The sequence below is a fragment of the Pristiophorus japonicus genome, chromosome 1 (genome assembly GCF_044704955.1).
Source record: "Pristiophorus japonicus isolate sPriJap1 chromosome 1, sPriJap1.hap1, whole genome shotgun sequence".
Taxonomy (NCBI): Eukaryota; Metazoa; Chordata; class Chondrichthyes; family Pristiophoridae; genus Pristiophorus; species Pristiophorus japonicus.
Genome location: NC_091977.1, coordinates 125,271,417 through 125,299,193, shown reverse-complemented (window position 1 = coordinate 125,299,193; position 27,777 = coordinate 125,271,417). Strand labels below are relative to the sequence as shown.

The 27,777-nt window shown below is 48.9% G+C and overlaps 1 protein-coding gene across 1 annotated transcript in view; it reads right to left on the bottom strand.

The window, feature by feature from the left end:
• Positions 1-2,068: 2,068 nt before the first annotated feature.
• The window catches only part of LOC139265678 (uncharacterized), a 187,037-nt gene continuing 161,328 nt past the window's right edge, over positions 2,069-27,777 (bottom strand). Inside the window, exons 22-24 of the mRNA XM_070882902.1 lie at positions 21,127-21,329; positions 19,034-19,112; positions 2,069-3,477 (exon numbers count right to left, since the gene is read on the bottom strand). Coding sequence (XP_070739003.1) covers positions 3,430-3,477; positions 19,034-19,112; positions 21,127-21,329 — 330 coding nt within the window. The 3' untranslated portion in view covers positions 2,069-3,429. The remainder of the gene's footprint in view (positions 3,478-19,033; positions 19,113-21,126; positions 21,330-27,777) is intronic.

Below are 27,777 nucleotides of genomic sequence, written 5' to 3'. Positions count from 1 at the left end.
TGATATTGTCACTATTCACTTCCTACCCAATAAACCTGTTAACAATCCGTGACCCACACAGAATGCCCCGTCTATGGTGCGGGACAGGGGAAGGGGTAACGTCAGGAACCTGGACTGTGATGGGGCAGGAACTTGGGCAGGAGATGCATGAACTTGGGCTGAGGGGGGTCAGGAACTTGGGCTGGGGTGGGGATAAGGAACTTGTGCTGGGGGGGCATGAACTTAGGCTACAGCGTCAGGAACTTGGGCTGGGGGGGGCATGAACTTAGGCTACGGTGACAGGAACTTGGGCTGGGGGGGGGCATGAACTTAGGCTACGGTGGCAGGAACTTGGGCTGGGGGGGGGGATGAACTTAGGCTACGGTGGCAGGAACTTGGGCTGGGGGGGGGATGAACTTAGGCTACGGTGGCAGGAACTTGGGCTGGGGGGGGGGATGAACTTAGGCTACTGTGGCAGGAACTTGGGCTGGGGGGTGTCAGGAACTTTAGCTGGGATGGGGGAGCTCTATCCTGTCTGGTGTCTGAAGTCTGAATGGTTCAAACTATACTTTGCAAAATCACTCAGAACTTGGGCTGAGCAGTTCTAATTTCACATTCCAGAGAACCTTCTGGGTGTGTCTTATCCTCCAAGGTGACCAATTAACAATCAGGTCAAGTGGTCATGGAGAGCCTATCAGAGACAATCAGAGCATTTTGCTCATGTAAATAACTATGTCCAAACTCCCAATCAAAAAAACACTTAGTTATTTCCACTATCAAAATGCTCTGATTGTCTTGGTGTATTTACAAATATCTATAACGTAACTCCAGAGTGACTTAAAGGGACAATTCAACAAGCACAGCGTAGATTCACCAGAATGATACCGGGACTAAAAGAGGTAAATTACGAGGATGGATTGCGTAGACTATGTTTGTGTTCCATCGAGTATAGAAGATTAATAGGTGAACTTATTGAGGTGTTTAAGATCTTTAAAGGATCTGATGGGATAGAGAGATAGAAACGATTTCCTCTGGTGGGGCTGTCCAGAACAAGGGGGCATAACCTTACAGTTAGAACTCGGCCATTCAAGGATGATGTCAGAAAGTATTTCTTCACGCAAAGGGTAGTGGAAATCTGGAACTCTTGCTCCCAAAAAGCTGTTGAGGCTGGGGGTCAATTGAAAAATTTAAAACTGAGATTGCTAGGTTTTTGTTAGGTAAGGGTTTTAAGGGTTCGGGAACCAAGGTGGATAGATGGAGTTAAGGTACTGATCAGCCACGATCGAATTCAATGGCAGAATAGGCTAGAGGGGCTGAATGAACTCCTCCTGTTCCTAATATCTCTTTATGTTATTCTGACTGGACTTGAGTCCAGAAGTAATAGAGTGTAAGTTTGCACAAGCTACCTCTCTGTGTCCACAAATTTTTTCCATTCTGTTTTGGCTGTTAAATTGTGTTCTAAGGAAATTCGACAAAAGGACTGTCGCTTAAGACCTGAAGTTGCTTTTTACTTTATTTAAATAATAAGCAAATAAAATAAATCCGCTAATGTTGAAAATAAAATAATATATATTGAACCTAGGTTTAATTATGTTTATTAAATAATTGAGATTTATTTCTTCTGCAATAACAGTGACTAGTGGAAGTTTACATTGCAATCTGAATCAAGCAATATTTTAAATGCTAACACATTGTTAAAAATGTATCACTGACTGTCAATCAAAACTTTACATTGGTTTCACATATTTATTTTTGTGATCTAAAAGCCATGGAGACTGTGAATATTTTTCTATTACTATGTCAGCCCTTTCAGCAACATCACAGTTTTACTTGTCAGCGAAAATGTTAGAATGGGCCGGAATTTGTGGTGGGTAATAATACTGGACTAAAGTGTTTGCTGTTATTATCCCTTTGAAATTGACATAACTTCAGGATGTAGCACATACACATTTAAACGCAGAAATCCTGAAATTGCGGTCAGTCATTTGCTGCTCCGACACTGGCTGTGCTATGGACACTCCCCCCCCCACTCCCCTCTCCACACCCCCACCACCCCGCCTCCCAGTAACCGGCAATCAGCGTAATCAGTGAAACTGATGAGAACAATGGGCCTGAACTTGGTGGAAGCTAAGTTCCACCCAAGTGCCACCCAAAGGATCGCTGAGAGACCTGACAGTACTTTGAGCGGGAGTTTCGTTAAAATGTATTTGAATGTCCCCCCAAATGGCAAAAAAATAACTTAAGCCATGAATCTGGGCGGCAGCTCTCAATCTCGGCGACAAATACAATCCTCGGCAAAGTACCGCCGAGGATTGAGTTGGGCACAGGGAGGGGGAGCACATAAAAATAAAAATTTACACAAAAAAACCCACTGGAAAACCTTCAGGGGATGCCATCCACCTGGATCGCGGTGAAATAAAAAGAAAAGAAGTTTACTAACCTTTTTTTGCAGGTCTTCATATTTACCGTTGGGGTTAGGCCTGCCTCCACGCAGAGGTCCTTCTCCCTGTTGCTGCCGATTCCCACCCAGAGCACACTGGCAGCTCGGTGGGCGGGTGGCCACTTACGTCAGTTGCGCGCTAGCTTACATCAGCGGGTAGTTCCCAGCGGTCTTCCCTCCCCGCCAGCGGGAGGCCTCCACAAAATTGGCACGGAGGGGAGGCTTCCCAGAAAACTCAGCGGCAGTCGGTGGCAGCGGGGGCTTTTCTGCGGTAATATCGCTGTTAAATACCGTCATTAAATGTTAGACCTCATTGGATTGGGTGTAACTGGGGTTTGAATAGTATATTGACTGCTAAACAAATGTTATGGCCCTGAAAAACTAAGTTTAATTTTGGCCACTGTCAAATGTAACTTTTTAATAAAAATGTAAATTGTTAAGAAACTTAAAAAAAAATGTTTAATTTTTTTTTTAAGTTTGTTTATATTTACTTCAGGTTTACCTTTTCCCCATGTGAGATCCCCAAACTTTGATTTGCTCTCTGTAAAAAATTTTTAAAGTCTGAATAAAAGCAACTTCTTCACTGCCTGTGAGAATTCTGCATTGTGATTGGCTGCTTAGACAGCATATTGATGTCATAGTAGAGCGCTCTGGAAGTTAGCCATTATATTGCACTAAACTCACTTGCACGTTGAAAAAGACAAAAGTTCTTGCCATAGAGATGGCGAGATCTTTGTGGGCAGCTCCCTTTGGGGCCAGCAGAGATTAATGTTGACCACAGATTCCGAGCTATTATATTTTCAAATCTAAATTGAATGTACCATATTTATTTGAAATGTTAGATATTGCGGTTGAGTAATAACTTTGATAACATAGTAGATAGAAGAATTTTATACAGATAGGTTCATTATATCGCTGCTGGAGTTCCTCTAATAAAAAGTCGTTTCTTGTTCTTTCATTGAGTTTGCCATGATTCGTAAACCTGTTTCATGTTAAAACTGGAGCATCAGTCAGTATGCCTCTTCCACAGATTCCCCAGATTTCAATCTTGCAATAATCTGGAAAAGGAAATAAATAGCGTATTCATTTTTTTTAACAATTAGCTTTAAAATGTACTGTGTCTGTCACATTGCTTATGAATCCCAAGCCCTGTTGTATTAAACTAGCTCTAACTCTCTTCTGAAAACATGTCAGCCAAATAACTATCAACACTTTTCTATGTTGGTGAATGTTGCAGAAGAAATGCATTTTTCCAGAGATTGTCTTTTCCTTATGACCACATCACAGTGACTCACGGTTACCCTCCCACCCCCCCCGCCATCCATCCCTTTACTGATCCGGGGGTGGGCCAGAAGGTACAGACTAAACTAGAGCCTGAGGACAAATATCTTGTAGAAAATACTTGTTTCCATGAAGCTTCTGTGCTAACTTAATTTAGTTTATGACATGTTACATATATAAGTAATTCATTGTGTACAGTTACATTTCAGTCAAGTTCATGATGAATGACTTCTCTCCAAACTCATGTACTATCTCGGCTCTGTGACTGACATAACTGAACCAGTCTGCTGGTCTCTTGTTTTCCTTCAAATTAGAAACGCCATCTAGTGGTCTGAATGAGCATTAATATTACCCATCACACTGCAAAGTATGGACTGGATTTTTCTTTTCTTGTTCCTACAGCGTTGGATTGGGAATTCCACCACGATCTTGGCCCATTTTCCTGGGTCATAGAATGATACAACACAGAAGGAGGCCATTCGGCCCATCGTGACTGACTCCTTGGTTAGTCCCAATTAGTCCCATTCCTCCGCTCTTTCCCAATAGAATATACGGCACAAAACCAGGCCATTCGGCCCAACCAGTCCATGCTGGCATTTATGCTCCACTCTCGTCTCCTCCCATCCTTCCTCATCTAACTCTATCAGTATAACCCTCTACTCCATTCTCCCTCATAGCTTATCTAGCCTCTCCTTATAAGAATGTATATTATTCGCCTCAACTTCAAGTATTTATCTAATTCCCTTCTGAATGTTACTATTGAATCTGCTTTCGCCACCCTTTCAAGCAATGCATTTCAGATTACAACAACTTGCTTGTAAAAAAATGTTTCTTCAAGTGGCCACTGGTTCTTTTGCCAATCATAACTTTGTGTCTTCTGGTTACGAACCCTTTTGCCAGTGGAAACAGTTTCTCCTTATTTACTCTATCAAAACTATTCAAAATTTTGAAACTGCGATCAAATTACCTTTTAGCTGTCTCTGCTCTAAGGATAAAAACTCCAGCTTCACCAGTCTCTCTCCATAACTGAAGTCTCACATCCCTGGTACCAATGTAGTTAATCTCTTCTGCACCCTCTCCAAGGCCCTGGCATCCTTCCTAAAGCGTGGTGCCCAGAACTGAACACAATACTCCACCTGAGGCTTAACCAGTGTTTAGCATAATTTTCTTGCTTTTGTACTGTATGGGCAGAATTTTAACCTTAAGAAATGGGTGAGTTGGGGGGCATGTGGGAAGTTAAGTGTTATTTAAGATTATTTGCACGAGCACCTTTATGAGCTGAGCATGCGTGTTGTTTACCGAAGCCTGCACCTTGGGCCACGCTTTCCATGGCTCCGTGCGAGAGAAGGTCAGGGGATCCATTGGTGGCAGGGCGGAGGAAGAGAGAAGATCAAAGGGAAGAGAGAGAGAGAGGATCGGAGGGGGAGAGGAGGTTAGGAACTCGGGGGAGAGAGGTCAGGAAGTTGATGGAAGAGAAGGTCAAGAACTCTGGGTGGAGGGGAGGGTAAAGAGCACAGAGAGCACAATGGGGATGGGGGAAGATCGTGATCCAGGTCTAAAGGGGGGTTGGTGGGGGGGGGGGGCGGGAAGGGAGGCAAGAGAGCAAGAATGTGGTCCAGAATGGAAGACAGATCACATTGTTCCAACCTCCACCCCCTTGATACCCGCACCATATTCTCCCTCTCAGCTCCCTATACCTGGTTGATTTCTCGGAAAGATTGGTGCGTGTGTGGCAAGTGACATAATTGCACTGGACGAAATCCAGAAGTCATGACACTGTTACTATTCACTTCATCCCCAATAAACCTGTTAACAATCCATGACCCACATAAACAATGATCCATCTACTGGGGGGGGGGGGCGCGGTGGTGCGGGGAAGGTCAGGAACTTTTTGGGGTGAGAACGCCAGGAACCCGGGGGGGGCTGGTGGTGTGGTGGAGGGAGAGGAAGGTCAGGAACTTGGGCAGGGGGAGCAGGTCAGGACCCCAGGGAAGGGGAGAGGATACTCCACAAGGCACGGTATTGCACTTGAGCTGTAGTGACCTTAGTCCATTTAATATAACTCTCGAGTGATCATCACCCATGGTGGCCTGCCTTTTTTGCTAGGCTTGGCACACCTGTACTGGTAAGCTACAAGTTTCCCACTGTGGTGACCTCTGGTGGCACCCCTTAGTGACCATACAGCTGGTGTACAAGTTTCCCATGGTAGTGCCCTTTGGTGGCACATCATATGTAATAGTACAAGCAGTAAACATGTCATCATGCTCCCCCAAGTCCTTAGTGCAAATCGCCTTCATACATTGACTGTGCTCTGGGCTTAGCTCTATCTGGTTGATCCTTGGAGGGTTGTTTCCATCTTGGGTGAGTAGGTGGTGTTTCGTTTGCAGTAGAGGTGCTGGTGGTTTCTGTTTGAGAGTCCATGACCACTCCATTCTCTCCCCCCCACATATAGATTATGCCGGTGGCTCGTTACATTCATATACATTCAAGTCCAGAAAAAACATTGCATTTACATCATTACATTTGTGGTACAGTTGTGAGGCAAGTACATTTGACTGGTGAGGTACATTCTTGATACATACTTGGACTCAGTACAGGTGTCAGCACCGGTGCGTGAGGACAAGCTAGTTCCAGGACTGCTGGATGGTGTTCAGGTAGTCAGGTGGTGGCGCGGTGCCCAGTGCTGGCAGTGGGAACCCGGTTGGCTCAAGTTGCCTGCTCTCGGGGCCTTTGCCGTTGCTCCTAGCGTCGGGCAGGTTCACAGATGCCTGTGACCTCCCTGTCCTTTCCTTGTGCCCCAGGTCGCTGCTGCTCCCTGAGGAGCAGTCGTCTAGCAGTGTACAAGGAACTGCTGACTCGCTTGCCTGGGCGTTATTTGGTTTGGGATCCTGGCTGGTCCCGGTCCCATTTGGGAGAACCGTTGCGGGTGACCCTTCGTTCCCGGCTGTAGCCTTGGTGGCGATAGGGTTTGGGGGCTGCGCCTTAGCGCAGTTTGCTCTTTGAGGCTCGTGGCGGTTGATGCTATCGGATGCCTGAGAAGTGGAACCGATCAGGAGCAGGGTATCGATACCGGTGCCGTTGCCCTCCTGAGATCGCTTGCTCTGCAGCTTGTCTATATTAGCTGCTTGTGCCCACACACTGTGGTGCATCACTCTGGTCCCAGGGACGCAGGCTACAGCATTGGCTAGCCTGCTGGACCTGTGTGCTCCCGATGTGTGTTTGCCCGCTACATTATCTGAATACGGCTGAAATCCTGCATCGCACAATGTTTCAATGCTCATTGTAGATAAACTGTAGCTCCGATCACAATCGCATGAATTTTCTTTGCTTATTACATGTATAAAACTCTGATCATTAATTACAAGCTTTACATTTAACTCACAGTTGCTGTTACATTGATTGAGAAGGTGGAACTGTCCCTTTAAGTGTGGTGGGTTGCTGGCCTCCTTTAAGAGAACCTTGCTATCTTTACCCCAACCATCTTCTTCACTTGGTACCATGTGTTGCTCCCTCAGCGCTGCACCACGTGGTCTGGCTGCCGCCATCTTTTCCTTCAGTGCTTCTCCTCGTGGTTTGGGCACCATTTTTCTTCCATCCACGATGTCGACTGCTGTGATCCTCTTCTTACCAGGTTCTTCCACCGAAGCTGGGAAGCCACCTCTGGATCCAATTTTCTTCCTTCGGAGTCCTGCCACTGGAGCCTGGAAGGTACGTTCGGGTTGTCTCAGCTGGATTATCTCCATGCAGTCGTGCTGAGCAGTACGTGCCTCGGGTGCTGTGCTGATCTGCTCTCTGATGCCGGATCCAACCTCAGGTGGGGGCTTGCTTTGCCTCTGAGCGTGGGGGACGTCGATCGCTGGAGGGATGAAATCTTCCCAGCTCCAATGGATTTCTCCATCCACCTTCTTCCGAGTAGCATTGGTCCCTCACCTGCAACAATCCACAGTGGTAACTTGTGCACCGTGCCATGGAGTACCTTTACATCTGCACTATCAACGACTGGGATAAGTTCATTGGTGTAGGTGTGCAGCTTTGCCTGGACCAGGACCAACTTGGGTCATTCAGCTTGATTGTCCCATAGCCTCTCAAAAGCTTCTTGATTAATTACTGACTGGCTCGCCCTCGTGTCCACCTCCATGAAGACTGGAGCACCGTTTATTTTGACTTCCATTCTCAATGGGGAACATTCTGTGGTGCAGGTAAACATTCCGTACACCTCATCGTGGGGCTGGGCTACCTCTCTGACCACTCCTTCATAATCTGCGCTGGATTCATGGCCCTCTGCAGACTCTTCATCAACACGGTGAGTCCCATTTCTTTTACACATTTGCTGGAGGTGGCCCTTTGTGCTGCACCCTTTGCACATAGTCCTTAAAACGGCACTAGTGTGCCCGATGGTTTCCTCCGCAACGCCAGCATGGTGCTAATCGATTAGCCCCCCTCGGCGGACTCAGAGTTAAGGGACTCATGGGCCAGTTCTCTCTCCCCTGAGGAGATTCATGTTCTACAGTCCAGCCTCTAAAAGACGCCATTCTGTGTACAGTACTTGCCGGGTTTGAGTCCTGAGGATGAGTCATCCGCCTAGAGCCCAGGTCGAGGTCATGAATGCCTGGCTCATGGAGATGGCCTTCTGCAGTGTGACTGTGGTATCCGCAGATAGTAGCCTGTGAAGAAGACCCTTGTGGCCGATTCCGATAACAAAGATATCCTGCAGCGTTTCGGTGAGGTGTTCACCGAAATCACCGGGCAGAGTTTAAAGATAAGATAGGATTTACTACTTTTTTTTATTGTATTTTAATGGTTTGAGCTTTTCCTTAATGTTTGGTGCTTGGTTATTGAGCTCCTTTCCAGTTCCCTTCCCTCCCTTATCTCTGCCCTAATGTCTGCCAAATGTGCGCTGCTTTTTCTTAACTGCCCCAAGGTTTTTTAGAGCTGGATACATACGCTGACCTCAGTGGATTTGGAGTACGTTTTTGATGGTCAAAGTGGCATAAATGGCCAAAACTGTCATAAGTGTCTGGGAACGCCCCTTTTGAAAAAAATACTGACCTAAAAAAAATTGTACCTAACTGCCTTACTCTGGAGCAAATTTTTGGGGGAAAATGGCATTTTCTAACATGCCAGAAAAACCAACTTACTCCAAAAAAATTGATCAAGTCATGGCCAAAGTTGGGCCCTATATTGGGATAATTGAAGTCCACCATTATCACTACTCTTTAGTTCTTGCATCTTTTGATATTTGCCTGCAAATCTGCTCCTCTATCTCCTTCCCACTATTTGTTGACCTATAGTATATACCCAGTAACTTAATAGTTCCTCTATCGTTCCTTAATTCTAACCAAATAGATTCTGTCCTTGACTCCTCAACTACATCATCCTTCTCCAGTTCTATAATAGTTTATTTGATCAATACTGCCACCTCTTCCTTTTTTTCCTTCCCTATCTTTCCTGAATACCTTGTAACCAGGAATATTAAGTTCCCAATCCTCCTCTTCATTGAGCTAGGTCTGTGTTATTGCTACTATATCATAGTCCCATGTGACGATTTATGTCTGCAGCTCAGCAACATTATTTAGTAATTCAACCTTATTTCTTCTCCGTGCATTCAAGTACATGCACACCTAACCCATCTTAGACTGTGTGCATTGGCCCCCTGTCTGATCCCTCCTATTTCGGAACTATTCTTCACACTAATGTTTTTGCCTCTCTCAGTAATCCGCACCTTTTTCTCCTCCCCTTGCCAAATTAGTTGAAATTCTCTTCACAGCACTAGTTAACCTTCCCACAAGGATATTGGTCCCAGCTCTGTTGAGGTGCAATCGATCCACCTTGAACAGATCCCTACTGCTCAGAACTGTTCCTAATGCCCCAGATATCTGAAGCCCTTGTACCATTTCTCCAACCACGTGTTGACCTGTTTTATCCTACTCATCATCTTCATAGGCGGTCCCTCGAAACGAGGATGACTTGTTTCCACGCCAAAAAAGGATAAGTTCACAGGTGTTCCAATGATGGATCTAAAATTCCAGATACTGAACTACATCCTGAAAGATGGAAGATGCCTGTGCATGGATTTTATTAACGTGTGGTGGCCGTTACACACCAGCCATCACACGGGCTTGACAGAGCTAGGCCTTTATCCAATGGCAAGGATTATCCAAGATGACAGGAGACCAGCTCTGCTGCACAGACCTAGTGCGCACATATATCGCATTGTGGGCTGGCCCGTGTTGCCCCTGGGCCCCTGCCCCCGAACTCACGCCTCTCCTGGGCCCCGATCAGATCCCTCCACAGTTTCTCGCCGCTCCTTCGCCTGACCTCGCCGCTCCTGCTGTGTCTGCCCATGCTCCAATCACCGACCTGGGCCTTGATGTCACTTTTCGCTGCCGTCGCAGCTTGCGCTGCTCCCTGGAGTGGCATGCCTCCACGCTGCTCCCAGGCCACTGCTATGGGTGCAGCCACGGAATACCAAAGGGCAGAAAACGTTGATGGGCATTTTGTACAGGCCACCAAACAGTAGTAGTGAGGTTGGGGACAGCATCAAACAAGAAATGTGCGCAATAAAGGTACAGCAGTTAACATGGGCGACTTTAATTTACATGTAGATTGGGCTAACAAAACAGGTAGCAATGCGGTGGAGGAGGATTTCCTGGAGTGTATTAGGGATGGTTTTCTTGACCAATATGTTGAGGAACCAACTAGAGAGCTGGCCATCATAGACTGGGTGATGTATAATGAGAAGGGACGAATGAGCAATCTTGTTGTGCGAGGCCCCTTGGGGAAGAGTGACCATAATATGGTAGAATTCTTTATTAAGATGGTGAGTGACACAGTTAATTCAGAGACTATGGTCCTGAACTTAAGGAAAGCTAACTTCGACGGCATGAGGCGTGAATTGGCTAGAATAGACTGGCAAATGATACTTAAAAGGTTGGCGGCGGATAGGCAATGGCAAACATTTATAGATCACATGATAAACTTCAACAATTGTACATCCTTATCTGGAGTAAAAATAAAACAGGGAAGGTGGTTCAACCGTGGCTAACAAGGGAAATTAAGGATAGTGTTAGATCCAAGGAAGAGGCATATAAATTGGCCAGAAAAAGCAGCAAACCCGAGGACTGGGAGAAATTTAGAATTCAGCAGAGGAGGACAAAGGGTTTAATTAGGAGGGGGAAAATAGAGTACGAGAGGAAGCTTGCCGGGAACATAAAAACTGACTGCAAAAGCTTCTATAGATATGTGAAGAGAAAAAGATTAGTGAAGACAAACATAGGTCCCTTGCAGTCGGATTCAGGTGAATTTATCATGGGGAACAAAGAAATGGCAGACTAGTTAAACAAATACTTTGGTTCTGTTTTCACAAAGGAAGACACAAATAACTTTCCGGATGTACTGGAGGACCGAGGGTCGAGTGAGAAGGAGGAACTGAAGGCTATCCTTATTAGGCGGGAAAAAGTGTTCGGGAAATTGATGGAATTGAAGGCCGATAAATCCCCGGGGCCTGATTGTCTGCATCTCAGAGTACTTAAGGAAGTGGCCATAGAAATAGTGGATGCATTGGTGATCATCTTCCAACCGTCTATCGACTCTGGATCAGTTCCTATGGACTGGAGGGTAGCTAATGTAACACCACTGTTTAAAAAAGGAGGGAGAGAGAAAACGGGTAATTATAGACCGGTTAGTCTGACATCAGTAGTGGGGAAAATGTTGGAATCAATCATTAAGGATGAAATAGCAGCGCATTTGGAAAGCAGTGACAGGATCAGTCCAAGTCAGCATGGATTTATGAAAGGGAAATCATGCTTGACAAATCTTCTGGCATTTTTTGAGGATGTAACTTGCAGAGTGGACAAGGGAGAACCAGTGGATGTGGTGTATTTGGACTTTCAAAAGGCTTTTGACAAGGTCCCAAATAAGAGATTGGTGTGCAAAATCAAAGCACATGGTATCGGGGGTAATGTACTGACGTGGATAGAGAATTGGTTGGCAGACAGGAAGCAGAGAGTCGGGATAAACGGGTCCTTTTCGGAATGGGAGGCGGTGACTAGTGGAGTGCCGCAGGGTTCAGTGCGGGGACTCCAGCTCTTTACAATATACATTAATGATTTGGATGAAGGAATTGAGTGTAATATCTCCAAGTTTGCAGATGACACTAAACTGGGTGCAGGTGTGAGCTGTGAGGAGGATGCTAAGAGGCTGCAGGGTCATTTGGACAGGTTAGGTGACTGGGCAAATGCATGGCAGATGCAGTATAATGTGGATAAATGTGAGGTTATCCACTTTGGGGGCAAAAACACGATGGCAGAAAATTATCTGAATGGCGGCAGATGAGGAAAAGGGGAGGTGCAACGAGACCTGGGTGTCATGGTTCATCAGTCGTTGAAAGTTGGCATGCAGGTACAGCAAGCGGTGAAGGCAGCAAATGGTATGTTGGCCTTCATAGCTAGTGGATTTGAGTATAGGAGCAGGGAGGTCTTACTGCAATTGTACAGGGCCTTGGTGAGGTCTCACCTGGAATATTGTGTTCAGTTTTGGTCTCCTAATCTGTGGAAGGATGTTCTTGCTATTGAGGGAGTGCAGCGAAGGTTCACCAGACTGATTCCAGGGATGGCTGGACTGACATATGAGGAGAGACTGGATCAACTGGGCCTTTATACACTGGAGTTTAGAAGGCTGAGAGGGGATCTCATAGAAACGTATAAGATTCTGACGGGACGGGACAGGTTAGATGCGGAAAGAATGTTCCCGATGTTGGGGAAGTCCAGAACCAGGGGACACAGTCTTAGGATAAGGGGTAGGCCATTTAGGACTGAGATGAGGAGAAACTTCTTCAGTCAGAGAGTTGTTAACCTGTGGAATTTCCTGCCGCAGAGATTTGTTGATGCCAGTTGATTGGATATATTCAAGAGGGAGTTAGATATGACCCTTATGGCTAAAGGGATCAAGGGGTATGGAGAAAAAGCAGGCAAGGGGTACTGAGATGAATGATCAGCCATGATCTTATTGAATGGCAGTGCAGGCTCTAAGGGCCGAATGGCCTACTCCTGCACCTATTTTCTATGTTTCTATGCTCGCCGCTCCTTTTATGGCCCCGACCTGCCGCTAATTGTCTCTCCTTCTATTCCTATACTCAATAGCAAGTGGCATTGGGAGTAATTCAGAGATTACTACCTTTGAGGTCCTGCTTTTTAATTTCCTCCCTATCTCCTGAAACTTTGACTGTAGGTCCTCAACCTTTTTCTTTCCTGTGACATTGGTTCTCACATGGCCACACTTTCTGCTGTTCCCCGCCCCCCTCAAAATGTTCTGCACCCTCTCAGTGACATCCTTAATCAAGCACCAGGGAGGCAACGTACCCTGCAGGACTCGCGTTGGCTGTTGCAGATACACCTATCTATCCTCCTGACTATGAAATCCCCTATGACCATTGCATTTCTACACTTTGCTGTGCTTCCGTATGCAGTCATTTGCTCCACAATGCTATGGATGTGCTCTAGACTGCACTCCACGAAGGTGTCATTACCTTCAGTAGTATTCAAAGCTGGAAACCTGTTTGAGAGTGATAAACTCCCAGAGGATTCCTGCACAGCCTGCGTCTTCCCACCCTACTGAATAGCCAACCATTAACTATCCGCCTGAACTCTCTGTAGTTGAGGGGTGACCACCTACTGGAATGTGCACTCCAGGAAATTCTTAGACTCCCGTATGCCCTGCAGTGCTCCTCAAGCTCAGAAACCCAGTGGGGTTTGGAGGGTCGGAGTGTGATTACGGGGGGTGGAGAGAGATTGGGGACCGAAATGGGAGGTTGGGAGGAAAGGGGAGGGAGCGATGGGTGATCGTGGGGGAGACAGAGATTCCAGGCAAGGCGTCAGTCATCGTGGGGTGGGTGAGTGATCGCGAGGGGGGTTCTGGGACCACAAAATGGGGGTCGAAGATTGCAAGCGGGGAGTGGGGGGTCAGTGATCTTGGGGGGGTTGATGATGCCAAGGGGGTTGATGAAATCGGGAGGGCCGGTGATCATGGGAGAAGGGGCTCAGTGTTCGTGAAGGTGATCGGTGATCATAGAGGGGCTCGGTGATCACAGGAGGTGGTCAGTGATCACGTGGGCGGGGGTTGGAGGGGGGTTGGTGATTGTTGGTGGAGTCGGTGATCACGGGGGGGTTGGTGATTGTGGTGGGAGACGGTTTAGTGATTGCTGGGTGGGGGTCTGTGATCATGTGGTGCGTTGGTGATCGTGGTGGGGTCATGATCGCAGAAGGGTTGATGATCGCGGTGGGTGTGCTCAGTGATCACAGAGGGGAGGCGGATTAGGTGATCGCGGGGGATAGGTGATCACGGGGCTGGTTGGTGATCGTTGGGGGGATTGGTGATCCCGGGAAGGGGGTAGGTGATGGCGGGGGGATGGCATCAGTGATCACAACGGGGGCGGTGGGGGTAGGTGACCATGGATGGTTAGGTGATCACGGGGGGTCAGTGATCGTGGGGGTTGGGGAGTGTAGGTGATCGCGGGGGGTGTAGGTGATCGCGGGGAGTGTCGGTGATCGCGGGGAGTGTCGGTGATCGCGGGGGGTATAGGTGATCGCGGGGGGTATAGGTGATCGCGGGGGGTGTAGGTGATCGCGGGGAGTGTAGGTGATCGCGGGGAGTGCAGGTGATCGCGGGGAGTGTAGGTGATCGTGGGGGGTGTAGGTGATCGCGGGGGGGTGTAGGTGATCGCGAGAAGTGTAGGTGATAGCGGGGAGTGTAGGTGACAGCGGGGGGGGGGGGTGTAGGTGATAGCGGGGAGTGTAGGTGATCGCGGGGAGTGTAGGTGATAGCGGGGAGTGTAGGTGATAGCGGGGAATGTAGGTGATTGCGGGGAGTGTAGGTGATCGTGGGGAGTGTAGGTGATTGCGGGGAATGTAGGTGATTGCGGGGAGTGTAGGTGATAGCGGGGAGTGTAGGTGATAGCGGGGAATGTAGGTGATTGCGGGGAGTGTAGGTGATCGTGGGGAGTGTAGGTGATTGCGGGGAATGTAGGTGATTGCGGGGAGTGTAGGTGATCGTGGGGGGTGTAGGTGATTGCGGGGGGGGGGGGGGTGTAGGTGATCGCGGGGAGTGTAGGTGATTGCGGGGAATGTAGGTGATTGCGGGGAGTGTAGGTGATCGTGGGGGGTGTAGGTGATTGCGGGGGGTGTAGGTGATTGCGGGGAATGTAGGTGATTGCGGGGAGTGTAGGTGATCGTGGGGGGTGTAGGTGATCGCGGGGAGTGTAGGTGATTGCGGGGAGGGGTGTAGGTGATCGCGGGGAGTGTAGGTGATCGCGGGGAGTGTAGGTGATAGCGGGGAGTGTAGGTGATAGCGGGGAATGTAGGTGATTGCGGGGAGTGTAGGTGATTGCGGGGAGTGTAGGTGATCGTGGGGGGTGTAGGTGATTGCGGGGGGTGTAGGTGATTGCGGGGAATGTAGGTGATTGCGGGGAGTGTAGGTGATCGTGGGGGGTGTAGGTGATTGCGGGGAGTGTAGGTGATCGTGGGGAGTGTAGGTGATTGCGGGGAATGTAGGTGATTGCGGGGAGTGTAGGTGATAGCGGGGAGTGTAGGTGATAGCGGGGAATGTAGGTGATTGCGGGGAGTGTAGGTGATCGTGGGGAGTGTAGGTGATTGCGGGGAATGTAGGTGATTGCGGGGAGTGTAGGTGATCGTGGGGGGTGTAGGTGATTGCGGGGGGGGGGGGGTGTAGGTGATCGCGGGGAGTGTAGGTGATTGCGGGGAATGTAGGTGATTGCGGGGAGTGTAGGTGATCGTGGGGGGTGTAGGTGATTGCGGGGGGTGTAGGTGATTGCGGGGAATGTAGGTGATTGCGGGGAGTGTAGGTGATCGTGGGGGGTGTAGGTGATCGCGGGGAGTGTAGGTGATTGCGGGGAGGGGTGTAGGTGATCGCGGGGAGTGTAGGTGATCGCGGGGAGTGTAGGTGATCGCGGGGAGTGTAGGTGATCACAATGGGTGTAGGTGATCGCGGGGAGTGTAGGTGATCACAGGGAGTGTACGTGATCGCGGGGGGTGTAGGTGATTGCGGGGAATGTAGGTGATTGCGGGGAGTGTAGGTGATCGTGGGGGGTGTAGGTGATTGCGGGGAGTGTAGGTGATCGCGGGGAGGGGTGTAGGTGATCGCGGGGAGTGTAGGTGATCGCGGGGAGTGTAGGTGATCGCGGGGAGTGTAGGTGATCACAATGGGTGTAGGTGATCGCGGGGAGTGTAGGTGATCACAGGGAGTGTACGTGATCGCGGAGGGTGTAGGTGATTGCGGGGAGTGTAGGTGATCGCGGGGGGTGTAGGTGATCACAGGGAGTGTACGTGATCGCGGAGGGTGTAGGTGATTGCGGGGAGTGTAGGTGATCGCGGGGGGTGTAGGTGATCGCGGGGAGTGCAGGTGATCGCGGGGGGTGCAGGTGATCGCGGGGAGTGTAGGTGATCGCGGAGGGTGTAGGTGATCGCGGGGAGTGCAGGTGATCGCGGGGGGTGTAGGTGATCGCGGGGGGTGGAGGTGTTAGCGGGGGGGCGGTGTAGGTGATCGCGGGGGGTGTAAGTGATCGCGGGGAGTGTAGGTGATAGCGGGGGGGGGTGTAGGTGATCGCTGGGGGTGTAGGTGATCGCGGGGAGTGTAGGTGATAGCGGGGAGTGTAGTTGATCGCGGTGAGTGGAGGTGATCGCGGTGAGTGTAGGTGATCGCGGGGGGTGTAGTTGATCGCGGGGGGTGTAGGTGATTGCGGGGGGTGTAGGTGATTGCGGGGAATGTAGGTGATTGCGGGGAGTGTAGGTGATCGTGGGGGGTGTAGGTGATCGCGGGGAGTGTAGGTGATTGCGGGGAGGGGTGTAGGTGATCGCGGGGAGTGTAGGTGATCGCGGGGAGTGTAGGTGATAGCGGGGAGTGTAGGTGATAGCGGGGAATGTAGGTGATTGCGGGGAGTGTAGGTGATTGCGGGGAGTGTAGGTGATCGTGGGGGGTGTAGGTGATTGCGGGGGGTGTAGGTGATTGCGGGGAGTGTAGGTGATCGTGGGGGGTGTAGGTGATTGCGGGGAGTGTAGGTGATCGTGGGGAGTGTAGGTGATTGCGGGGAATGTAGGTGATTGCGGGGAGTGTAGGTGATAGCGGGGAGTGTAGGTGATAGCGGGGAATGTAGGTGATTGCGGGGAGTGTAGGTGATCGTGGGGAGTGTAGGTGATTGCGGGGAATGTAGGTGATTGCGGGGAGTGTAGGTGATCGTGGGGGGTGTAGGTGATTGCGGGGGGGGGGGGGTGTAGGTGATCGCGGGGAGTGTAGGTGATTGCGGGGAATGTAGGTGATTGCGGGGAGTGTAGGTGATCGTGGGGGGTGTAGGTGATTGCGGGGGGTGTAGGTGATTGCGGGGAATGTAGGTGATTGCGGGGAGTGTAGGTGATCGTGGGGGGTGTAGGTGATCGCGGGGAGTGTAGGTGATTGCGGGGAGGGGTGTAGGTGATCGCGGGGAGTGTAGGTGATCGCGGGGAGTGTAGGTGATCGCGGGGAGTGTAGGTGATCACAATGGGTGTAGGTGATCGCGGGGAGTGTAGGTGATCACAGGGAGTGTACGTGATCGCGGGGGGTGTAGGTGATTGCGGGGAATGTAGGTGATTGCGGGGAGTGTAGGTGATCGTGGGGGGTGTAGGTGATTGCGGGGAGTGTAGGTGATCGCGGGGAGGGGTGTAGGTGATCGCGGGGAGTGTAGGTGATCGCGGGGAGTGTAGGTGATCGCGGGGAGTGTAGGTGATCACAATGGGTGTAGGTGATCGCGGGGAGTGTAGGTGATCACAGGGAGTGTACGTGATCGCGGAGGGTGTAGGTGATTGCGGGGAGTGTAGGTGATCGCGGGGGGTGTAGGTGATCACAGGGAGTGTACGTGATCGCGGAGGGTGTAGGTGATTGCGGGGAGTGTAGGTGATCGCGGGGGGTGTAGGTGATCGCGGGGAGTGCAGGTGATCGCGGGGGGTGCAGGTGATCGCGGGGAGTGTAGGTGATCGCGGAGGGTGTAGGTGATCGCGGGGAGTGCAGGTGATCGCGGGGGGTGTAGGTGATCGCGGGGGGTGGAGGTGTTAGCGGGGGGGCGGTGTAGGTGATCGCGGGGGGTGTAAGTGATCGCGGGGAGTGTAGGTGATAGCGGGGGGGGGTGTAGGTGATCGCTGGGGGTGTAGGTGATCGCGGGGAGTGTAGGTGATAGCGGGGAGTGTAGTTGATCGCGGTGAGTGGAGGTGATCGCGGTGAGTGTAGGTGATCGCGGGGGGTGTAGTTGATCGCGGGGGGTGTAGGTGATCGCGGGGGGTGTAGGTGATCGCGGGGAGTGTAGGTGATCGCGGGGGGTGTAGGTGATCGCGGGGCGTGTAGGTGATCGCGGGGAGTGGTAGGCGATTGCGGGGGGTGTAGGTGATCGCGGGGAGTGTAGGTGATCGCAGGGGGTGTAGGTGATCGCGGGGAGTGTAGGTGATCGCGGGGGGTGTAGGTGATCGCGGGGGGTGTAGGTGATCGCGGGGAGTGTAGGTGATCGCGGAGGGTGTAGGTGATCGCGGGGGGTGTAGGTGATCGCGGGGGGTGTAGGTGATCGCGGGGGGTGTAGGTGATCGCGGGGGGTGTAGGTGATCGCGGGGAGTGTAGGTGATCGCGGGCCGTGTAGGTGATCGCGGGGAGTGGTAGGCAATCGCGGGGGGTGTAGGTGATCGCGGGGAGGGGTAGGTGATCGCGGGGCGTGTAGGTGATCGCGGGGAGTGGTAGGCGATCGCGGGGGGTGTAGGTGATCGCGGGGAGGGGTAGGTGATCGCGGGGAGTGGTAGGCGATCGCGGGGGGTGTAGGCGATCGCGGGGAGGGGTAGGTGATCGCAATTGGGAATTGATCATGCGGGGGGCGGGTATCTGTTCACTGAGGAGATGTACAGGTTTGTTTGGGGTGCTGGGGGGAAGCACTTTTATTCCTCCTGGCCCACAAGCAGAGCTGGAAAAGCATTTGTGTGCTCCATGCAGCAATCCTTGCCTCCCTTCAGCTGACGGGTTTCCCAAAGCCCAGGATCCCAGTCGGTCAGCATTTAGCCTGAAGTACAGATAAAATCATATGCACACAAGCTTACTGAATATCTCAATGAGCGACTCACCTCCCAGGAGTGGGTGGTCGCCCGCCCCAAATCTGGTGTCAGATAAAACCCAAAATGTACAGGTTCGAGGCAGGTTGTGTTTGCGTTTTAGATTTTTTTTTACATTTAAGCTTCCCACCTGACCCAAACCCAACCATTTTTGCGGGTTAAAATTACACCGTGTTTCTAAATGTTCATTAAAAATTCTCATTACCTGCTTCAGTCGAGCTATCTCTTTCGTCTCGGAGTTCTTCTGTGCATTATTTGTTATCAACTTAACACGAGATGCATAACTGCTTTGGTGAAATAAAGATATTGTTTAAATCTGAGCATGTTTTTTTAATCCAACATTTTCAAAAGGAGAATAATTACAGTTAATTTTCTTGTTTAAGAACAAATCACTAAAATACTTGGTTGCATAGCTCAAATACAAAAATTCATATGTAACAATAATACTTAATGATAAAATGAATCTTCTGAAAGTAGTAAAAGATGTTTATTGGTAATATTCAACCCATCTACAGGGCATTTAAAATTGATTCTTCCTTTGGGCATTTTAGGATAATAAGAAGTAGTGGGTTACAAGGTTATATGTTCTGCTGATCATGTGAATGAGCAGAGTTTAAATTAATTAGGAATCCTATGCCCAAGTCCGAGCAACAATTATAACTAGTGCCATTTGTTTATTATGATACATAATATAGTGTCCAAATAATTGTTTCAAGTCTGGTTTCTCTCTCACACCATCTTGTGGTGGAAGAAAGGACAGCGTGTTGATTGTGGCTGCACTGTGGAGGTTTCCTGACCTCTCCTCACTGAAAGTGACATAATAACTTGTACTTAAAAAGCACTCATCAGATGTAGAAACACATCTGAGAGCACTTTACAATGAAGAGGGAAAGGGGTTCAGTGGACACTGTGGATGGGGAAAGTGAAGGCGAATGGCGAGGTTAGGATTGGCAACCTACGGCATGGTTGAAAAGGAGGGATTTAAGTGTATGAAAAGAAACAGCAAAGCAGAGGCTGCAGAATTTCAGAGGACCAAAGCATAGTGGCTGAAAGTGTGGCCGCCGATGGTGGAGCAGAGGAACTGAGGGATTGGCAGTCCAGTGTTAAAGGAAGCAGAGGGTGTTTGCAGAAACATACGGTAAAGGATGATCAGTAAGGAAAGGTAGGGTGGGGCATGATCATAGAGACATTTGAAAATGGGGATGACAATTCTGAAATTGAGCTGCTAGGCCATGGAGAACGGTGGAGCTCGGTGAGGACAGGGTGATGTTCACTGCAACTTCGTCTTCTAGCTAACACTCAAATCAGTAACTAACAGGGAGCCACAGGCAGCTCGCTGCTGCAAGGAGCAGTGTTGCTTTGCTAATTTGCAAGCTTTTAGGAGAGGGTGAGGCCTTCAATTCAAACCTTTAATTAAGGCATTGAAACATATAAAAGGGAAACCAGTGGATAAAAGTAATCATGTTATTGAGAAACAGATTTTTTTCAATGTTTTATTTGTTTAAACCCTTATTTTACACATAGAAATTTCAGTTACCGAGGAAAGAAATAGTGCATAAATTAATTAAAAGTACCAGAAAGCATTTTGAGTGTTTTGGGGGAAATTGGTGGCTAGATTGATCAATCACAGGGTGATATACCTTCACTATAAAATAGCAGTTAATTGTCTGTCACACAGAATGACAACTTAACCGTTGAAAAATCATCACTATACCACCTATAGGAGTAACAGGCACTGTAGGTAATTAAAATGAGTTTTTAAGGAAAGGTGCACCCCACATACTGCACCTAATATAAAACAGATATGCCTAGAAATGTGAACATGTCCAAAAACGAGCGTGCAGGGTGCTGCACCTGTTCACGTAGGTGCAAGGACAAAGTGACATTTGTGCAGGTAGCTCCGTATAATACGGCCAGCGCTTCTCACACTGCTTATTGGCTGGATGCCTGTTTGGGGGGGTGAGAAATCAGGCTTCACTGGCGCCACTTAAAAAACTCACTGTGTAAATCCCTCAAGTACACATGATAATAGCATTGCACAACAGGCAGATATCCAACTAAACACTGGACCTGCCTCGATATCACACACACAAGAATTTTGATCCTTGTTTGTGAAGACTTGGGCTAGAGTAGCACATTAATCGAGCTAGAGTGCTATTGTAACATACATCTTGGACTACGAGAGTACTATTGTACCATGTGCCTTAGATTGGAATGCTAATTGGATTTTTATTTATCTGAGTGTTACAGAGACTTTGCATACTTTGCGCTGCAATTCTATTTCAGTTAAATACTTACGTCAATGAGCTGATGCTTTCCTCAACATTGCAATCCGCTGGGGAAATGTTCACAAACATCAGTGTTTTTGAATTTCCACCCAATGAGTCCTGCATGAGCAACGTGAGTTTGTTATTACGGTATGGAATGAAAGATTGTTCTGCTGAGAGGGCGGAGATGACATCACTCAATGAACTCAGAGACTTGTTGATGGAATTGGCTTCCTGTGATCATCAGAAGATAAAAGTACCCAGGTTAACATTCTATTAACATTTTCTGCAGGATGCTGCAAAAAGAGCAACAATTATATCATTTATTTTTAGCAGTGATGTTTAAGGAGCGGTGACTGACGGCCTGAGAGCAGCCCCGACCTACGTGGGAATATCAGCGGCAGGTCGGGGCCAGAAAAGGAGCAGCATGGCGGCAAACCACTCCAGGGAGCAGCGCGAGCCGGTGCAGGAGGGCGATGGCTATGAAGAGAGCGACTGGATTGGACATCACCATAACCCAGGTCGGTGATTGGAGCATGGACGGGTACAGCAGGAGTGGCGAGGTCGGGGCGAAGGAGCAGCGAGAGATTGCAGAGTGATGTGATCGGAGCCCAGGAGAGGCGCGAGTTTGGGGCCCAGAAGAGGTGTGAGCCCAGGGGCGGCACGGGCCAGCCCACACTACAATATGTGTGTGCACAAGGTCTGTGCAGCAGAGCTGGTCTCCAGTCGTCTTGGTTAACCCTTGCCACTGGACCAAGACCAAGCTTTGTCAAGCCCGTGTGGTGGCTGGTATGCAACGGTCACCACACATAAAAAAATCCACGCACAGGCATCTTCCACCCTTCAATATGCAGTTCGGGACCTGGAATATTAGGTCCTTCATTGAAACACCTGTGAGCTCATTGAACATGTCATGTATCCGACATGGTTATTGCTTGTACTATTACAAGATGTCCCACCAGAAGGCACCGCAGTGGGAGACTTGTAGGTTACCTGTATAGGTATGCCAGGCCTAGTATAAAAGGCAGGCCACCATGTGTGATCCTCACTCTGGCGTTACATTAAATGGACTAAGGTCACTACAGTTCAAGCACAGCACATTGTCTCGTGGAGGCATTATTAGAGCATCTGAAGACATAACAGAACACATCCCTTTTTGGTGTGGAAGCAAGCCATCCTCAGTCCGAGGGACCGCCTAAGAAGGAGAAGAAATGTTTGGTCTCATTGGAGTTCTTGGTATGGAGTTTCCTCTGCAGTTAAGACACAGTGATCTGGGCAGAAACCAATGACATGACTTTTTATAAATTCATTCATGGGATGTGGGCATCACTGGCAAGGCCAGCAAAGCATTTATTGCCCATGCCTAATTACCCTTGAAAAGATGGTGGTGAGCTGCCTTATGCAACTGAGTGGCTTGCTCAGCCATTTCAGAAGGCAGTTAAGAATCAACCACATTGCTATGAGTCTGGAGTCACATGTAGGCCAATGAAGAACTTTTGGAGTGTAGTTACTGTTGCAATGTAGGTAAGGATGGCAGATTTCCTTCCCTAAAGGATATTAGTGAACCAGATGGGTTTTTACAACAATCCAGTAGTTTGCTGATTACCATTACTGATACGAGCTTTTTATTCTAGATTTATTGAATAGAATTTAAATTCCCAAGCTGCCATGGTGGGATTAGAACTCACATCTCCAGATCATTCATCCAGGTCTCTGGATTACTCCATCATAGGCAGTCCCTCGAATCAAGGATGACTTGCTTCCATGCCAAAAACGGATGAGTTCACAGGTGTTTCCATTGTGTTCCTAACACAGATGAGACTGCACACAGGAAGGTTAAAGTAACAGTGACCTCAGTCTTTATTAAGACACTCCAGAGTGAGGAACAGGCCTTAGGGGCCGGCTTATATACCGGATGCTGGGATCCCTTGGGACTTCAGGGGATGCGTTCCCTGACGTTGGAACATGGGAGTGCATGTTTTACAGATACACAACATCACTCTCCGCCCCAAAGTCAAAGTTAAAACTATTTACAAGGTGAAGCAGTTGGGAGCATTTCTTTCACTGGTGGACCGCCTCGGTACAAATGTCTGTTCTGGTGTGTTAGCTGTGCCCTCGTTGGCCTGGCGTGTTGTTGGCCCTGCAGGGCTGCCTGGTGAGCCTGGCCTTGCTGGGCTGTTGGGCGTGATGGGTTTGATTTCCTGATCCGGCGTGGTGTCGTTGATCCTTTGGGTGTGTGTTGTGGGCTCGAAAAAGGTGGTGTCTGCTGTGGGTTGTTCAGGGCAGTCTGTGAACCGCAGCCCCGTTTGGTCCAGGTGCTTTCTGCAAATTTATCCATTGTCTAGTTTGACTACGAACACTCTACTCCCTTCTTTAGCTATCACCGTGCCCGCGATCCACTTGGGACCATGTCCATAGTCTAGCACATACACAGGGTCATTCAGATCAATTTCCCGTGACACAGTGGTGCGACCAATCGTTTACATTTTGTTGCTGCCGCCTGCTCTCTACCTGATCATGCAAGTTGGGGTGAACCAGCAAGAGTCTGGTTCTAAGTGTCCTTTTCATGAGTAGCTCAGCCGGGGGCACGCCTGTGAGCGAGTGGGGTCTCGTGCGGTAGCTGAGCAGTACTCGGGACAGGCAGGTTTGGAGTGAGCCTTCTGTGACTCGTTTAAGGCTCTGTTTGATTGCTTGTACTGCCCGCTCTGCCTGCCCATTGGAGGCTGGTTTAAACGGGGCCAAGGTGACATGTTTGATCCCATTGCAGGTCATGAATTCTTTAAATTCGGCACTGGTGAAACATGGCCTGTTGTCACTGACCAGTGTGTCAGGCAGGCTGTGGGTGGCAAACATGGCCCTCAGGCTCTCAATGGTGGTGGTGGCTGTGCTTCCTGACATTATTTCACATTCAATCCATTTTGAAAAAGCATCCACCACCACCAGGAACATTTTACCGAGAAACGGGCCCGCATAGTCGACATGGATCCTCGACCATGGTCTGGAGGGCCAGGGCCACAATTTAGTGGTGCCTCTCTGGGCGCGTTGCTCAACTGAGCACACACGCTGCATTGCCATACACAGGACTCTAAGTCAGAGTCGATACTGGGCCACCACACGTGGGATCTGGCTATCGCTTTCATCATTACTATACCCGGGTGTGTGCTGTGGAGATCCGAGATGAACGTCTCCCTGCCCTTTTTGGGCAGCACTACGTAGTTACCCCACAACAGGCAGTCTGCCTGAATGGACAGCTCATCCTTTCGGCGCTGGAACGGCTTGATCAGCTCTTGCATTTCAACGGGGATGCTGGCTCAGCTCATATGCAGCACACAGTTTTTTACTAGGGACAGCAGAGGATCTTGGCTGGTCCAAGTCCTAATCTGGCTGGCCGTGACAGGTAATTTATCATTTTCAAACGCTTCCATGACCATCAACAGGTCTGGGGGCTGCGCCACCATCAACAAGTTTGCAGGCTGCGCCATTTCCACCTCCGTGGTGGGCAAAGGTAGCCGACTGAGAGCATCGGCACAGTTCTCAGTGCATGGCCTGTGGCGGATGGTATAATTATACGTTGATAGCGCGAGTGCCCATCTTTGTATGCGGGCTGAGGCATTAGTATTTATCCCTTTGTTTTCAGCGAACAGGGATGTGAGGGGCTTGTGATCGGATTCCAGCTCAAATTTGAGGCCAAACAGGTACTGATGCATTTTCTTTACCCCTTTGAAGCAGCATGAATAGGCTGAATGGAAGCCTCCACAACACCAACAAGGTGTGAATTGCCTTGCATTCATTCTTTGTTGCGGACTCTGAGTCATCTGGGTCACCTGAGGCCTGCTGGCAGTTGCAGACTCGTAGTTTCTGCCCTATACATTTCTGCTCGCAAACACAGTTCCAGTTAATTTATGAACATTGCTAGCACTTGTGTGCTGAGAGATTTGTTTGGTGTTGTCACTGGTGGCAATGGCATTGTTGAGGGATTGTGTCTCGATAGTCAGAAGTTTTCGTAGGATGGTCTCGTGGCCAATGCCCAGTACAAAAAAGTCTCTGAGCATTTGCTCCAGGTAGCCATCAAACTCACATTGTCCTGCAAGTCGCCTTAGCTTGGCGACGTAGCTCGCCACTTCTTGAGCTTCAGATCGCTGGCACGTGTAGAACCAATACCTCGCCACCAGCGCGCTCTCACTCGGGTTAAGATGCTCCCGAACCAGTGTACACAGCTCCTCATACGACTTATCTGTGGGTTTCACCGGAGCCAGAAGATTCTTCATGAGTCTGTAGGTCAGTGCCCCACAGACCATGAGGAGGACCGCTCTCCTTTTTGCAGTGCTTCCTTCTCCGTCCAGCTCGTTGGCTACAAAGTATTGGTCTAGCCGTTCGACATAGGCTTCCCAGTCCTCACCCTCCGAGAACTTCTCCAGGATGCCCACAGTTTGCTGTATCTTTGCGTTGGATTCGTACACTCGTCACCAGTTGTTGTGTTCCTAACACAGATGAGACTGCACACAGGGAGGTTAAAGTAACAGTGACCCAAGTCTTTATTAAGACACTCCAGAGTGAGGAACAGGCCTTGGGGCCGGCTTATATACAGTGCTCCCAAGGGATGCTGGGATCACTTGGGACTTCAGGGGATGCGCTCCCTGGTGGCGGAACATGGAAGTGCATGCTTTACAGATACACAACAGTTTCAATGAAGGACCTAATATTCCAGATCCCGAACTACACGTTGAAGGGTGGAAGATGCCTCTGCGTGGATTTTTTTAACGTGTGATGGCCGTTGCGCACCAGCCACCACACGGGATTCACCAAGATGACTGGAGACCAGTTCTGCTGCTAGTCTGGATTACTAGTCCAGTAACATAACCACAATGCCACCATATCATATGGCTTAAAAGATCACGGAATTTTAGACATAAGTGAGTCACACACATAACTACAATCTGCCCAAATCTCCTTGACCTTTCACATTCATCATGTCTGCGCTCCTCAAATTCTGGCCTCTTGAACATACCTGCTCAACCATCGGTGGACGTGCCTTCAGCTGCCTGGGCCTTAAGCTCTGGAACTCCCTCCCTAAGTTTCTATACCTCTCTACCTCTCCTCCTTTAAGACGATTAAAACCTACCTCTTTAAACAAGCTTTTGATCATCTGCCTTAATTTCTTCTGTGGCTCGGTGTCAAATGTATCTGTTTGTCTGTAACACTGTTGTGAAGCACCTTGGGATGTTTTACTACGTTAAAGGCACTATATAAATAAAAGTTATTACTATCCATCAAACCTTTCATCTGAATGAATCCCCACCCACAAAACTGGCCATGCCCTGATCTCAAATGCGAGTATCCTCCAATTGAGCTTATTTGGGAGGCAGGGAGAGGAGGAGGGTCTCTCAACATTGCATCCAGATTTTCAGGCATAGCATGGTCTTTTCATTGCAATTTTTGAGCAGTTTATATAAATGTATTCTCATTGAGACCTGCTCTGCATTATTTGTTTCTTTTAGCATTTTTTATGGCAAAGGGTAAATTGCTTTAAAAATTGAAAAGCTACCCTGATTGCAGGTTCTTTAAGCATGCTGTACCTGATGTGCATGAATGAGTTGAAACTTTAAATTTTAAGACTCAAAGAAGAATATATACAGGTTTGGGTTTGGTGTTTTTTGGCAGTGGCAAAATGGGCACAGCTTTGGATGCAACTTTCAGGCTCTTGTTTATTGGCCCTGAATTTGCGGTCATGACTTCGCACGGGGAAATACCTCTGATCCGCAAATAATATGCTTGTGTACTTGGTGGTCTGGGAGGTACGGAGATTCGCGGTCCTGGGTCGCTCCGGGTGCCCGCTGGTAGAGGCCCACGTATCCCAGGGGCGCATGTGGTTCGCAAGTGCTCCTAGGATTACATGGGCCGGCCCAACGAATGATAGAAAGGGACTCCCATTCATGCTTATGGGGACTCTGTATGTACGGAAACCCCATAAGCATGAATGGAAATACCCCAAAAAATACATGTACACAGCAAAAAAATATTGGGGCCTGCAAATGACAGGCCATTATCTTTTCTTTTTCACTGACTCTACCAACACAAACATTTTGAAATGAGTCTCTGGAAAATTGTCAGATGAAAATCGTTTACTCTTTACATAATTTTATTCTGTAAACACAATTTCTTAGTGACTAGTAGCGAACATTATTATCCTCAACAGCTATCAGCAAGAAGTACCTCAATTATTTCTTGGTTTGCCTTGAGCAACAGTGCTCCAAGATGAACTTTTAAGATTAGATTGGTTAATATATAGCATCTTATTGCATCTCTTAGTAATACATTAAAATGCTTTGTTACTTTAATGCAATGACTGTTTTGTAGACAAACACAACAGCCATTTTGTGCACAAGAAGACCACATTAAACAGCAATGAGATATAGAATCAGAGAATCATAGAAGTTTACAGCACGGAAGGAGGCTATTTCGGTCCATTGTGTCCGTGCCGGCCAACAAGAGGCTATCCAGCCTAATCCCTCTTTCCAGTCTTGGTCCATAGCCCTGCAGGTTACAGCACTTCAAGTGCACATCCAAGTACTTTTTAAATGTGGTAAGGGTCTCTGCCTCTACCACCCTTTCAGGCAATGAGTTACAGATCCCCACAACTTTCTGCGTGAAGAAATTTCCCCTCAAATCCCCTCTAAACCTT